Source organism: Columba livia, chromosome 22, assembly GCF_036013475.1.
Source record: "Columba livia isolate bColLiv1 breed racing homer chromosome 22, bColLiv1.pat.W.v2, whole genome shotgun sequence".
In the NCBI taxonomy this organism is placed as follows: Eukaryota; Metazoa; Chordata; class Aves; order Columbiformes; family Columbidae; genus Columba; species Columba livia.
In genome coordinates, this window is record NC_088623.1 from 2,097,381 (window position 1) to 2,112,550 (window position 15,170).

General features: G+C 49.9%; 1 protein-coding gene across 9 annotated transcripts in view; it reads right to left on the minus strand.

Annotated features, from left to right (window-relative positions):
* PPP1R12B (protein phosphatase 1 regulatory subunit 12B) overlaps window positions 1-11,270 on the minus strand; it is a 130,742-nt gene extending 119,472 nt beyond the window's left edge. For 2 of the 9 annotated variants that reach the window (XM_065038270.1, XM_065038272.1), the window contains exon 1: window positions 10,781-11,268. In XM_065038270.1, coding sequence (XP_064894342.1) covers window positions 10,781-11,068 — 288 coding nt within the window. In that variant the 5' untranslated portion in view covers window positions 11,069-11,268. Of the gene's footprint in view, window positions 1-10,780 lie in introns of all 9 variants that reach the window. The other 7 variants (XM_065038268.1, XM_065038273.1, XM_065038269.1 and 4 more) reach the window with 7 other exon arrangements.
* Window positions 11,271-15,170: the final 3,900 nt, after the last annotated feature.

Genomic DNA, 15,170 nt, shown 5'->3' on the forward strand with positions numbered 1-15,170 from the left:
TGCTTCAACCCGCTCCCCAGGGCAGTGTGTCCATCTGCTCGGGCAGGCTGGGCACACCGGGCTGGAGAGTCCCGGCCGACGCTCCACAAGCTCATGTGGATGCTCAGGTTAAGCAAAGCTGGGCCCTAAGTCATGCTTTGTGCAAGGACACGAGCTAAGCCCTGCTGCCTATGGCTGCTCACTCTTGCAGCTGATCCACAGGGACGGAGCAGCCGTTACTCATGGGCTGCTGGCAACAGCTACAGCTACTCACCCCCCCATAGCCCAATCGTACCCCAGTGCCCCCTGCACCCCCTTCCAGACTCCGATGGCACTGAGCAACAGCTCAAATTTAAAGTGCAGTGGTGGTTCAATCAGTAGCTCAACTGAAAGTAAAAATGGTTCCATTAAAGCAGACTCACAAGCCAAAAATGACAGTTCAGCTCGCTTTATCAAGCATTTGCTCCAGTGTCAGCCGTTCTGCACATGGCAGCAGCAAGAAGCATTCCTCAGCAACTGGAAGATGATCACTAAGCCCATTAACAAAATTACAGCAGCCAAGAAAGATAAGAGAATACCCCTAGCCTTAATAGCCACTGACGTCTGCATTGCAAGATGGTTAAGAAGTATTTACCAAAGTGGTAGTGAGAAACAGAAATCCACAATCAGCATCTCCCTTGGGAGATAGTACCTGGCAGTACTTCTTATTGCGTGTCTACTCCTGAAGAAAAGAGGTCACGACATGCCTGCGAACTGAACTGGTGCTAACAGATAAGCAGTTTCGAATCGTGGGTTAAGTCATCGTGCAAGTTTGCACCAAAAAGCAAGGGAGGCATCGCAGGTATGAAATGACAGCAACTGCTCACTAGCTGTGTTCCTGCAAGACTGAACTCTGAAGAAGTTAAAAGACAAGTCAACTAGAAAGAACCCCTCCTATTTCCCTCCCGGCAGGGACCTCACCTTAAAACTTAAATTTTTTAGAAGGAGCAACAACAACAAAAAATCAGTGAGATAAGGAAATCAAGAAAATGCCCCAGAAATGTTTAGTTTGCTGTGCACAGGAGTGTCTGACAGCTGCTGCAAAGAGCTACAGGCAAGCGAGACTGAAGTCTCCTGCAGCGCACACGAGTACAGGAGCACTGCAGGAGCTGGTGCGACACAACGGGTACACGTGCCAGAAGGAACAGGCTATGGACAGTTCCCAGGACAAGCAGACTGGTCCTGGCAGCTCCATTGTACAGCACCGGGGCCCCAATGGGGAATAAAGGGGAAGCAATGGCCACAGATGGCTTTTGGAACCAGGCAGGATGCAGACACGGCTGAGGAGGAGCTGGCTGATGTCACTGCAGAGTCACTGTCATCTTTCAAAGGTTGTGGTGACAAAGAGAGGCTCCCGATGACATGAACTACCGCCCATCACGTAAGAGGGATCCACAGAACTCTGGGCCTGTCAGTCCCACCTTATCCCTGGAAAGGCTTCCCAAAGCTATTTCCAGCAGCATGCAGGAGGTGGTGGCGACCAGGAAAAGCCCCCGTGGATTTACCAGTGGCAAATCTTGCCCAATTTGATTGCCCTCCAGGATGACAAGCTGGCTGGGTGGATGACAACAGAGCAAGCACGGTACACCTTTGACACCATCCCTGACAGTATTCTTAACAGGCAGATTGGCAAGAGCTGGACTACAGAAGCAGATGAAAAGGTGATGGAAAATGGTCTGGAATATCAGGGTCCAGCTGGCAGCTGGTCTCCAGTGGCAGCCCTCAGGGTTGATACTGGGGTCAATACAATTCCATGTCTTTATTAACAGACTTGATCAACAGCAATGATGGGACAGGGAGCACTCTCAACAAGTTTGCATGTGATACCAAACCGGTTGGTGTGGCTGGGGCAGGAGAACCTTCACACAGGCTGGAGAAGTAGCCTGACAGAGCTTGTGAAGGTCAACCAAGACAAATGGGAAGTCGTGCCCTGGGAGAGAATACTCTGCAGAAAAAGCCCTGCTGAGTTCTCAGGGAGGCAGAGCAGACAGATGAGAGGCAGTCAAGATAACCGCTTTTATGGACTATCAATATAACTGTCTGGAAGAGCCTCTGACACATGGCATTGACTTTCTGCTTCTTAAAAGTCTTTGGGACAGTAGTTTTAAACACAACTTGGACCTTTCAAAGCTTGCACATGGTACAGTTTCCCCCAAAGCTAACAAGACCGATGAGAACTTCAGCACGGAGTAAGCTGAGCTGGCTGGAGCACGGTGTAGTTCAGTCGGCTTCCTAAGAACGCAGTAAAGAAGCACGAAGCAAGACAAGAACTGAAAGCCAGCACCAAGTGATAAACCAGCTCTGAAGTTTGAACCGAGATGCTACCTGCTTTGGTAGCAAGTCAGCAGCACTTTCTAACCTTCTCTACTTCAGCTCAGGATTCATAATTCTGCTTGAAACACTTGCTGCAGACTGCTTAAAATCTACCTCCTGCACCACAGACAAAAGGAAAATGCTGTGGTAATAGGCTGGAAGGCAGCGCTTTGCTTGTGCTACAAAGTTGCTTTGAAAGCATCTTTGTCAGTGTAATCAATTTTGGAAACTTAAATGGTTATATTAATGCAAAGTGTAGGAAAACATTTCCTCCCCAAAGGGCTGTGGGGCATTGAACAGGCTGCCCAGGGCAGTGCTGGAGTCACCATCCCTGGAGGGCTGGACAGACGGACATGAGGTTCTCAGGACATGGGGCAGGGACAGGGGTGGGGGAACGGTTGGACTCAGTGACCTTGAGGGGCTCTTCCAACCAAAATGACTCTGCGATTCTATGATCACTTGCGATGTTCACTAAAATACTGAGGCAAGAGCATGTGGTTTGCTAGCACAGAACTTCTGCTGCCATGAGCACATTGCTTTAAAAAAATAATAATCAATCGGACACTTGGCAAGTGTGTAGTATTTGTGTGAGTGTCACGGGTGCCGCTAAACTCCTGTCCGGGCTCAGGATGTGCACCTCTTCCTGCACAGGTGTGCGCTGTGCTAATGCAACCAGTTTGCTCAGATTTGGTCGTTCTCCACAAAAACAGCCAAGCTGTCTGCACTGGAGAGCATGTCATCTCGCATACAGAGAGCAAACGGGGTAGAAAAATGGCTTGTTAGATTAAAAATTAGAACATTTCATCCTCCAAAACCACAACAGTATTTAAGGGAAGTGTTCTGATGGGTCTCTGTTAACCTTGCCGCTCAGAGCAGTGTCCTGGCTGCACCAAAACACTTAAATCGAGCCCCATTACTCACAGCTGGGTTAGAGTTCACCCACCCCAACAATTTCCAAGGCAGAAGTCCCTATTAACATGTCTCGCACGGAGTATCAAGTCACTCAAAGATGAATCCATAACTAATAATTGTTTTCCGTAAGGCTGACAATTCATGTGAATCCAAATCCTGGGAAGAGAAACTCTCCTTCATACTTTGACTTGAGAACAAAACCATGGCAGCAGTACCGCACGATGCCAACGATTCAAGCACAAAACCAGTTTGGTTAATTCGGGGCAGCTCCATGTGCAGGCCCTACCAGCTCCAAGCTGGTTTACATCCGTTCGGGTTATGGTATTATATTTACAAGGCCAAATTAAACAGACATAAGCCAGCTTAGGCCAGCAGAGGCCACACACAAAGTCCCATGAGTTCACTAACCCATTCACCTCTTGCTAAACCAGCAGCTGAGTTCAGACAAAGCCCGATACTACGAGTTGTTGCTATCGCATGATTTCAGATGTAAAGAAGCATAAAGCTTTGTAAGGAAATCGCACTAACTGTCTAAGACAGCGAGGAATGACAAATTATAAATAGGAGGTGGCTTCAGACAGATTCCAGAAATGGATGGTGAGCAATCGCTGTGGCAAATCAATGCTCCGGCTCGGAGCACCGGAGAGGGGCCAGGTTTAGTTTTACCCTGAAAAGGCAGCGACACATAAAAGGCGAATGGCAGGTGGTCATTCTGCATTCTGTACATTTCACAAAGATTTATGAGCAAGGCTGAATGCTGGAGAAGCAATGCTGAAATGGCTTGTGTCCCTCTACAAGGTCAGCTTATTGTATTATGGAAACACTTCTAGTGAGACTCTTACAAGTTAAGACCCTTCTATTTTTTTTCTAGATACAGCAAACAAGCTACTAAGAAAAAAGAGCATTAAACCCCCCCCACTATTTACTCTTAAAGAGTGATTTTTCCAGTTATTTTCAGATGAGCAAAGACTATATCTAAGCTGAGGGTTCGAAGTTACAAGGAGACTGATGTTTCAAAAATCTGTTTAATGTGAAAACACTTAACAAAAGCGCACACAGATGTATTTTCTAAAATACCAGTCATTTCTAAGTACCGTGCGTTGTAATTATTTCGAATGAACGCTGTCATGAGAAATTGCGTAGGTGTCTGAATCAAGAATTTTGATGTTCATGATTGTCAACAGCTTGATGAGTAAAGGGAGGCCTGACTGTCGGGATTCGGCTGTCAGCAGCGCGGGAGATCATTCTCACTAGCCTGACAATCTAGAAAAGCAACCTCTGAAAAACACATTTGAAGTATTTAAGAATGGTCATGTTGCACCACAGTAAGAGACACATCTCTGGAGCAAAGGGAGGAATTAAATCGGGCACCGCCAAGCCGTGCAGCTGGAGCTCATTGCGCAGCCATGGTGCAGGCACATCGCTTCGCCCCCATTCCCGAGGAGCTCACGGCACCTTGAAAACGTTTCCCTGCACAGGCGCGTTAAATCCACTCCTGCTGAGTGAACCCCAGGAAAACAAGCACCTTAATCCCCACCAATAGCTCCCCTGAAATTCTGACGCATGGAGCTGTTCGCTCTAAGGGAGAGGGACCAGCTCCTCCCGCACCTTCCACCCCGCGCAGATCAGTTTGCTGCAGCCCAAGAAAGGAGATTGCAGGGACAGCTGTTGCACCTCCCGCCAGAAGGACAGCTGAAAATAAACCGCAGACTCACATCCCAGGATTTCCAACTGGGCACCTTCAGCGTGCTGGGGCCATACCATTATCACCAGGTCAAACGCTTGGCTCATTCCGAGAGCTCGCGACTGGAGAGTGGGGGCTGCTGTTCCACAAAAAGGGTCTGGGTTTCTCTTTCGATCCGGTTTTATCCCAGCCCTGAGCGCTAACCCTGTTTTTTAAGAAGCAGAGTAGACGTTTCAGAGTAGTTAATGCTCCCCTTGCCCTTGTTTGTATTCAAAATTTAGGAATTAAAAAATTCTCAATTTATACAACCACTTACATAATATTCCCCTCTCCCAACCTTCTTAAAACGATTGTTCTAATATGCACTGTCTGACAGGCCTTTGTGACTTATGGTATATATGAATCCTCAGTTGAGAGCTCGCATACCTATTCAAGTCTTATATTTTAATATTAGTCAGTTATTACCTCAGTATATTACAATACACAGCACTTAAGATGTCTTGCAAGCCCCGCAGTACCTAATCTGAATTCTAAGCCTCTAAACCTGTTTGGAATAGAAACAGCTCCCAGCCCCTAACGCTCACCGCTAAAATAAGCAAGAGGCATTATAAATTGCAAAAACAATACCAGGATGACGGTAGTTTCATCTAGGTGACAGTGCAGAGAGTTCTGCACACAGACGCTGCCTTTAACGTTTTGGCCACACCAAGGGGAGACACGGCTCGGAGCAGCGACTGCTCCAGGCGCTGCCTTCATCGCTTGTTCCTGCATTTTCTGCTGAGCTGGCCTTCAATCCCATCGACCATTGTTGATTCAGACAACGGTGCAGCATTAAGGACTCGTCTCCACCTCTAACACAGCCTCAAGAGTTTTATTTGCAAAAGGCAGAAAGCTTTCAGCGTGTGTTGAGTATAACAAGCTTTCCCTAAAATACCTTCGCTTCCCAAGGATTTCCACACAGGGCCAGGGCTCTGCACAGATGTAGAGATGAGAACTTTTCCACAGGCAGCATTAAGGGACCCAGGTCTCACTTGTAGCTGCTGCCATAAAGGAAGTTGTAGCTGAAAATCTTATCACTTCACTCGCTCGCTGTTTACGGGGAGCAAGGGAGCTTGACTCATCTAATCACTAGACAGCATAAGCAGAGCCTGAGGAAGGAAACAATGAAGATGCACATTTCCCATCACAAATATCTATCTACTTACTAAACCAGAGTAAGTTTCCTCCCAGCATCCAGTAGCTGAGCTGGCTCCAGTTTCCCAAAGCCCAACTAACCAGGTGACAAACTGCCCCAAACCAAAGGAAAATTCCCTCCAAATGCTGCAAGGTTCCCCAAGGCTCTCACTCCTCTCAGTTCAAGGTTAGCTTGTTTAGTCTAGAGTTAATTCTGCCCACTTAGGAGATTGTTTGGAAATCGAGATGCAAGGGACAGACAATTGAACTAACCCACAGGGACAAAACATCGAGCCAAAAAAGGGACTGAGTAAGCCAAAAGCAAGAAAATAAAGGCATTAGGTTGGTAAAACAGCACTTCATATTTCAACTAGCTTTGTTGAATCAATTCCCCATGTACTGCAAGTAGCTTCCAAGCTTCCACACTTTAGAGTGCATACTATTGTATTCTCTCTTATAAGTGAAACCCCCAAAAAAGTATTCATTTACCCTAGTGATAAACCCTATTTTTGACAGTGTCAGATTTCAGTTTGATGAGCAGCGTTAAATACAGTACTTGCAACTTCTATTTTCATTGGCAGAAGCATACCTTTGGAAAGAAACTTTGCCGAGGGTGGTGGAAAAGGTATGACTCTCCCTAGATAACCTCCTCTTCCTAGGACTGATGTATTTTTAGGCAACACAGCCACCCAATCTTCAAAAATGCAGCCTGATGTAGGACACTATCATCACCGATTAAAAGATCAGAAGGTAAACTACCTTAAAGTGCAGCTGTGTCGCCCCAACCATATGGGTATGTAGTACCTGAACGCTTCGTTCTAGAGTTTTCATGCCACCATATGTTATGTCCTTGCATTTCAAGGCACAAATTAATTTTACCTTTTGGTGATTAAGATAGTTCTAGAAGCTGTTGCTGAGTGCTCGGTGTGGGTAATGACTGTTGGGTTTATCTTAGTTCTCCTGTAAAACAAATGCAGGCTGCTTCAGGCACCGCTGCAGTTCCAGCCCTTCGCTCCTGCTCTCAGTGATGTCCTAGCTAGAAAAAGCACAAATCCACACAGGAATCCTCTCTCCCTTCCCCTCCATCTCGTGGATTTTGTTCCAGAGTCAGCACCTTCCCCCAAAAGTCTCCAGACCGCTGGGATTAGGGAGAGTGATCCATACCACGTTACCCCCGGCTGTGGTTTTGGACTGTCCAAAAATCCTGCTGCCTCCTGCTTTGCTGGGACTGCACAGAACATTTGGAAATGGGCAAAGGGGGCTAATTTGTTGAGCAGCAACCAAAACTTGGCCAGTCTTAGTCTGACACAGATGTCACCCTATAAAGCTCTGAAGAGCGACTAGGCATGCCGGCAGTTTTACAGCTCTGGCTCCAAAGCAGGAATAACGTGAAGTGGGAGTGCCAGAGAGGTCACAGCCTCCGCTGCCAACCCAGCATCACCGGCCAAAGTACCTGAATTCTCATGAAGCAGCTTCTGAATTACTACAGCTGCACAGCACCTGAAAATAAGCCAAAAGCAACGGGCAGGCCACAATAAGAGAGAAACTCGGGAGTCATTTCATGAGCAACTCACTTCCCCGTGGAACAGGCAAAAGGGAAAGAGCTTGTTTATCCTCTGTCTGCCCTTTGATGATTTACCATCTTCCCTGTTGTCATCATTTGTGAACCGGTGCTTAAAGACAGTCGAGCATCGCCTATTACACATGGAGATGCCGTCCCAACCAGAAGTGTCAGATTTGTTTTCCCTTACGACTCATTTTTTGTCAAGTCTACTCCTGGGTTCCATCTGTCGCTCAGGAGGAAGAGAGTGTTTCATCTCTGCTTCCACCATCTGCAAACACTACACAAGTGCAGCTGTGACCAATAACTTGTTTCACCCACTGGTAGCAGTTTTCTCCATGACTTCTAGTTCTTCACTCACATTTAGCTGCTATCTCCCCATCCTGTGTTAGACACAAAACCATTGCCAAAAATACACTATATTCAATTAATTAAGCTAATCACTGATAATAAGGGATTAACATTCATCCAAAAGCATTCCGCAGGCCCTAAAGATAACACGTATAACCGAAGCCACAGCCCAGATAACGGACACTGGCCACTCGTGTAGGTTTATGCTGCACCTGATGCCTCCGAAGAGGAGGACGACACAGGCTGGAGGCTCAGAAATACCACTTGTCGTTTAAAAAGTCATTTTCAAAATACAGCTTCATAGTTACAGATAGCAAAGCCAGCTTCTCAGCCAGCAAGAAAGCACACAATGGTTCTTAGTCCCAGAAATTAGAGAAAGTGTAATTTTACCTTTGTTGAACGCCACACATCATTTGGGGCACTTCAAACAAACTAAGCCAGCTCCTAAGACTGGCCTTAGGTTTTGTAGAAGCAGATGCCGACTCTTGACAAATTAAGTCAATTGACTTTGTTAACCCTTCCGTTACCCAAAAAAGACATTTGCTTGTAGTTAATAGCAAGTTCTTTAACCAAATAAAAAGAAAATTGCCCAGTCTTTCCTTCAACAAAACAAACTCTTTCCAACTGCTTTCCTCACTGCATGGCCATTCAATTTTACAAGTATTAAACGGGAGCAGACAGTCACCACCATCTGGCCTGTATCTCATAATATTATGTATCTAATATTAAGAGAAGTTATTAAAAATAATCCTCACGTACTACATTAATTTCATTTGTCAACCAGTACTCTGGGGACCCTCAACCTAACTGCACCTCAGCTGACACCTCACCATAGACAGTTTAATTCCTCAAGTAATATGAAAACATATATATTTTGGACATGTTCAGTGATAAAGAAGACATTGGAATAAAGCTTTTATTCAATTCAAAGTAAAGTCAACCTCCCTTTCTGAAAAGTTTCTTGTGTGTCCAGCCAGCATCTGCTTGACTACTCACTCATCTAAAAGCTCTTCCAAGTATCAAGCCTTAGGCGTTACCATCCAATGTCACCCGATATTCAGCTCCTAAGATGCTGTTCTTTACGTATACAGAATTATATTTGCAGCCTGCTTCTCAATACACGGCTCGAAAGAAGTTTGACCTTGCTGAGATAATCACCCATTGTCCGATGAGTCCAACGCACTTCACAAGACACTTTGGGCCAAGAGTCACATTACGTGCATCAGCAAGACACCCGGATACTCCTGAGCAGCTGGGAATCAATCCCGACTGGAAAACCCTTATGAAGCCATCCCAACCCTACCGCGCGTCTGCCCCCCTTAGATTCAGCCCTCCCGCTTGTCAAAATGCTTTCAATAACTGGATTTTAACAGTGTCTACAGAATCCTTTATTGATCTGATAATAAATGTAGACACGCTGTATTGGAGATTACCTAAGCAGCACAACTTATTTTCTATTGCTACACCAAAAAAAAACCCAAAACGCTGAGCCATTACAAAGTTCTCTGCTTTGCCAACTGAAGTCTCATTCAACCTGATGGCCTGTAAGTTCCTATGGTCTTTGCTTCATAATTTATTTTTGTAACTACAGAACAAAATGAACAAATATCAGCGTTCCTTGTTCACTGACAGCCACGAGCAAGCGAGCTCACGAACCGAGCTTTTAAACGTCCCAAGTGCTCCAGTTCAATATTACCAGCAAAGAAGAAAATCTAATCATCTCAATTACTGTCCTGCTATTTGTGCTATTAAAGCATTATTCTTTACAAACACATTATTTCCAGATGTTATTCCTGGGCTGTGCTTCTTCCCCCGGTCCCGTCACTATACTACATGCTTAATCTACAAGATCTTGAGCTAAAAGAATTCTCTTGCCGAGGCTGGCCCAGATTCAAATCTGATTCATTTCGCTGACCAGATGCAACAATCCGGGACACTGATTTCACATGCCCTGCTAAATTCTGAATCAGTCTGAGGTAGCAACAGGTTTCCCAACATTAACGGGCAGGAATTTCACAGGCTCCCCGACATTCCTGCTCATTTGCACAACAGCAAAAGCTACAGATGAAACCCAGCACATGTTTCGAGACGGGCAAGGCGACCACTTCTGTATGTTCTTCAGCACATTTGGATGATTATTAATAGAACCTACGTTGCTTATCTGAGACGCGGGCACTCTCTGGTCTCTGCAAAGGCTGCTGAAGAGCAGTCTGGGCAGTTTCAAGGCAACTCCGATATAACACAAACACAGGAGCCAACGAGACGCTTCTGACCTTGCAAACACTGCACCCCCGGCGGGAAATTTTCTGTTATTTCAGCAGAGCCCAGGCACAGAGTCAGAAGTTTTAAAAGAAAAATTAATAAATTGGCCACCCTAACCAGGCTCGCAGCTCTGCCAGCCCAACGCTTTATTTTGCTAATTAAGCTGCTTAATATCCCTGTGAGAACTCGGTGCATCAAGCTGCTCAACTGGAATACGCTACCACGCTCGCCTCTGAATTAGGTCTGTGCTTCAGACACGGGTTAAATATGCAGGATGAGGCTGAGATCAAAGCTTTCTGTCATGGCTTTGTTTATAAACAACCCACTCCCGGTGCTGCAGGTACCGCTCTGCCCTCCCCCTCCGCCAGCAGCGCCCCAAATCCTCGTCCCCCCCCAGCTCCGGGGCTGAGGGGCCGCAGCCGGTGCCCCTCCCGCTCCCTCAGCCGGCGGCGGGCGCAGGGAAGGGCCCGCCGGGCCGCCCCCCCCGGGCCCGGCTCCCCCGGTACCTGGTGCAGCGCTGTCAGCCCGTCCACGTTGGTGGTGTTGATGCGGGCGCCGCGGCCCAGCAGTCGCTTCACCTCCTCGGTGTCCCCGCTGGAGCAGGCGGCCAGGAACACGGCGCCTTCCTCGAAGCGGACGCGGGACCCCCCGGCGCCGCGGTGCCGGCCCCGGCCGCCCCCCGCCGCCACCGGCTCCTGCTCGGTCAGGGAGCCCTTCCAGCGCCGCAGCTGCTCGGCCCGCCGCAGCCGCGCCGACTCGGCCCGCTTCCCGCCCAGGTGCTCCGGCTCCGACATCGCCGCCGCCGCACTGAGGCGCAGGGAGCGCTCGGCGCCTCAGCCGGGAGCGGGGCGCAGCGCCCCCGCCGCCATCTTCGCTACGCCCCCACGGCCGCCGCGCCCGCGCCGCCCGCGCCCCGCGGCATCCCGGGACATGTAGTTCCCGCGGGCGGAGCCGCACCTGCCCGCGGGGCGGGAGCCTCTCCCGGCGGGCCCCGCGCTCCGCCGCACCTGGGCGCCGCCCGGACTACAACTCCCAGCGGCCCCCGCGCCCGCCTTCCCGCCCGGCCGCCATGGCAGCGCCCGCCCGCCGCGCCGCCTCCGCTCCCGCCGCCGAGCGGGGGCCGCGGTGCGCGGCGTGAGGAGCCGGCGCCGCCCGGCCGTGCGCCCGCCAGCGGGGCAGGGGGCGCCGGGGCAGCCCCCACAGGGCCATGGCGACGGGCGCGGCGGGGAGAGTGAGGAGAAACACAACGCAGAGCCCCGTCTGACGGGGAAAACGGGCCGGATCTGGCAGGTCCAGCTGCCCCTCCTGCCCGCGCAGGTGCCACTGAGGCGGCCAGGAGGACGCTGAAACATAGAATCATTTCGGTCGGAAGAGACCCTCAGGATCATCGAGTCCAACCATAACCCAACCCCGGCACCAACCCATGTCCCTAAGAACCTCGTCTAAACGCCTTTTAAACCCCTCCGGGGATGGCGACTCCAGCTTTAGCCTAAACTCCTCAAGATTATTTTATCTACTATACCCCCATGATAACAAATGCAGAGAGGTCGTGCAGCACTGAGCTTCCAGAGAGGCGAATTCCAGTGTTTTTCCATCATTAAACGCAGAGCCTGGCTGTCCCCAGGCAAGTGGCCGCACAGGTGGCACCAGCTCTGCGAGTGGAGCTTTATCGCGACACAGTGACACTGTCATGACAGCCACCAGGCCCAGCGGGTCCCTGACCTCCATGTGCTGCCCATGGGGACGGCGATGCAGCCAAAACAAACTGAATATATTGAGCTGAGGTGTTTCCTTGGCTTCTTTGCGCCTTCTCCGAGCCCCCTCTCGTGGCTGGAGCGCCCGGTCGGTGCTGAGGATCCGGCTCCTGGCAAACAGCGGAGCACGTTTTAAATTCTGAGCAGAGAGGCTGCCCCTCTTCTGCAGGTTATTTGCCAGTATCAGGCTGCCGAACAGATGATTTATGTCGAATTGTTCATTAGAGGAATCGCAGAACGAGCACGCTGCTAAACGATCAGTGACAAATCCCCCGGACCAGATGGCATTTGCTCATTAGTCCAGCAGTTTTCAACAGAGTTCCAGGGAAAACCCCGCAAAATACAGCACAGCGTATCTGATATCCCCAGCATGCAGATTATTAGGAATAACTCTAATGAAGAGACTCAGGGGCCACACTAAGGGCTATTAAATATTTATAGAAATGCCAGATCACGGTTCATTAGCAGTCTAAAAGCACAAAACTGGAGTTAGGAAATATTAATATAGAAATGGTTTAGAGAAGAGCAGCAAACAAACGGCTTCTTTTCAGTCTCTGTCTGAATTTCCTTTAACTGCTCTGTTACAAATTAATAATTTTATTTGTAAAATAAAATAACTTTCTGGAATGGTGTAGATTTGTTCCTTGTACCTCTGCCAGCAGCCTGCTTGTCTGAAGTTAAAAACAAATAATTCCTTGGTCCCTTTGTGTTCACTGGAAAATGATTTTGCAGCCCCAGCTGTGAGAGCCGTGATAGATCCACACAGGAACCAGACAGGTTGTGAACTGTGCTCTCTGTGCAGGTTTTGATTGCGCTGACGTTATCCTGTGAATACTACTGGCTTCATTTCAAGCTCCTAACAGTATTTTTGATGTTTTGACTGGTTTTGGTCACTCCTTTTGGCACCTCTGGTCCCAGTCCACAGAGCCAGGACATGGATTTCATCCTCTGGGGTGACCATGAGTGTCCGGCCGTGGGAGTCCCAGCAGGTTTAACCGCCCTTGGGTGCAGGTCGTGCTTTGTCAGGCCGAGCAGGCGCTAAAGTCTTTTTGGGAATAAAAACTGGAGCGGGCAGAATGCCCAGCTGGAGGTTGAACACACTGGAGCCCGGCGGGATGGGGGTCCCACTGCTGTCCCCCCACCGTGTCCCGCTTCGGTAGGACACTAGATGGCGCGGGGACCCACGGGCATGGCTGTCCCTGTCCCTGTCCCTGTCCCTGTCCCTGTCCCTGTCCCTGTCCCTGTCCCTGCTCCTGCTCTGGAGCGACAACTTCTCTCTCCTGCATCCCGCGGGGCTGCTGGGTCGGTGGGGAAACTGCAGCAAGCAGATATTGAATATTAGGAAATATTTCATCCCAGAAAGGGCTGTGGGGCATTGGAACAGGCTGCCCAGGGCAGTGCTGGAGTCACCATCCCTGGAGGGCTGGACAGACAGAGATGAGGTTCTCAGGACATGGGGCAGTGCCAGGGGTGGGTTATGGTTGGACTCAATCTTGGGGGGCTTTTCCAACCAAAATGATGCTATGATCACTTGTGATGTTAATGAAAATACTCAAATGAAGGCATGCGGTTTGCTAGCACAGGAACTTCTGCTGCCATGATCACATTGCTTTAAAAAAAGAATAACAAATTGGACACTTTGCAAGTCTGTAGTGTTTGTGTGAGTGTCACAGGTGCAGTTAAACTGCTCGGGCTCAAGATGTGCACCTCTTCCTGCACAGGTTCTCAGGGACACGGGTTAGTGCCAATGTTGGATTGGACTTGATGGTCTGGAGCGTCTTTTCCAACCAAAATGATTCTGTGAAAGGGCAGCCCAAGGCAGCCCTGTGGTCACAGCCCAGGGAAACACCTTGGGAGGTGAGACGCGTTGATCTTCAGACTCTGCCATCCCAGAAAGGGGCACGTCCCTCAGTCAGATGGCACAGCATCCCGCCGGTGCGCTAGGGAGGGGACAGGCCTGGCCCGCACTCCCTCCCTGTGGAGGGGGTATGTACCTCACAAGCCTGGTCTCCCCAGCCCCCTCCAGAGCAAACGGCCTTTGAGCAAAGACTAGAGCCAGGCTTGGCAGCAGTGTGCCCTGAATTTGGGAATGTAGGGACCCTTTCTGAACCTGATATCCAGCTTTTAATACACCCACTCCACCTCTTCTGGAGAAAAGAAACGGGTATGTCAACCTCCAAGACCTGCCGGCCCTGACTCACTGCGGTGGGAAGCGGTGGGAGCCAGCGGGAGGGGACAGCTCTGTCCATGTCCGCTGGGGTTGGTGCCTGCAGCACCAGCTCAAGCACCGTGAGTCACACACGTCCTCTGAGTCATCTGGCAGAGGTTTTCCTTCCTCCAGGGGAAAGGACTCTCATTGCTCATGCCGAGCGGATGTCAGCTCCAGGGTATGGCCCTAACTCTGGACAAAGCCTCCGGGAACCCTGTGGAGGGCCTCCAAGTCCAGGTGACGGAGCACTGATGGACTGAGTCTTCTTTGAATCTTGCAGGACACCAAAAATGCCTAAGGAAGAGAAGATCCTTCCTCTGTCTAGTGCTACCTGGTTCCTGTCCGTGTGTGGGGTTTGCTGGGGATTGGGGCAGTTGTCCCGTTCCCCCCCCACCCCGTGCTCTTTCATCAGCTTCCATGGGCAGCGGAGGAGTGCTGGTGGGGGCTGGATCCAGAGGGATGTTTCCCAAGGGAATAGAGAGTGGGAGTGTGTACCCCAGCAAGCTGAGAATCAGGCGGGGACAAGCACACAAGGGAACACCCAAATGCAAACTGGGATTGCAGAGTCCTGCTGGGGGGCTGAGCAGGCAGCAGCAACTGGTGTCTGACAGTTTGGTGCTGGGTCACACCGCAGGGCTTGCACGTGGACTGTGCTCGGCTTTTCATGGTGGAAACAGTATTACCTGGAGCCTTAGCATGTATTTACAACATCCTGAGCCTCCTTGGGCTCCTGTGCATAGAAACACAGAAAGAAATAGCAGGTTTGCAGCCCCACAACCACGCTGCTCTGGGATGTTTGGGCAGGGAGGGCACTGATGTGCGGTGTGAGGGTATGGAGGGGTCTGTGAGACATCAGAGAGGTGGAGGCAGCATCCCCGCTCCTGCAGACACCGCGCGCGCACAGTGCCCGTAGTGTTCTGACCTTTTCATGGC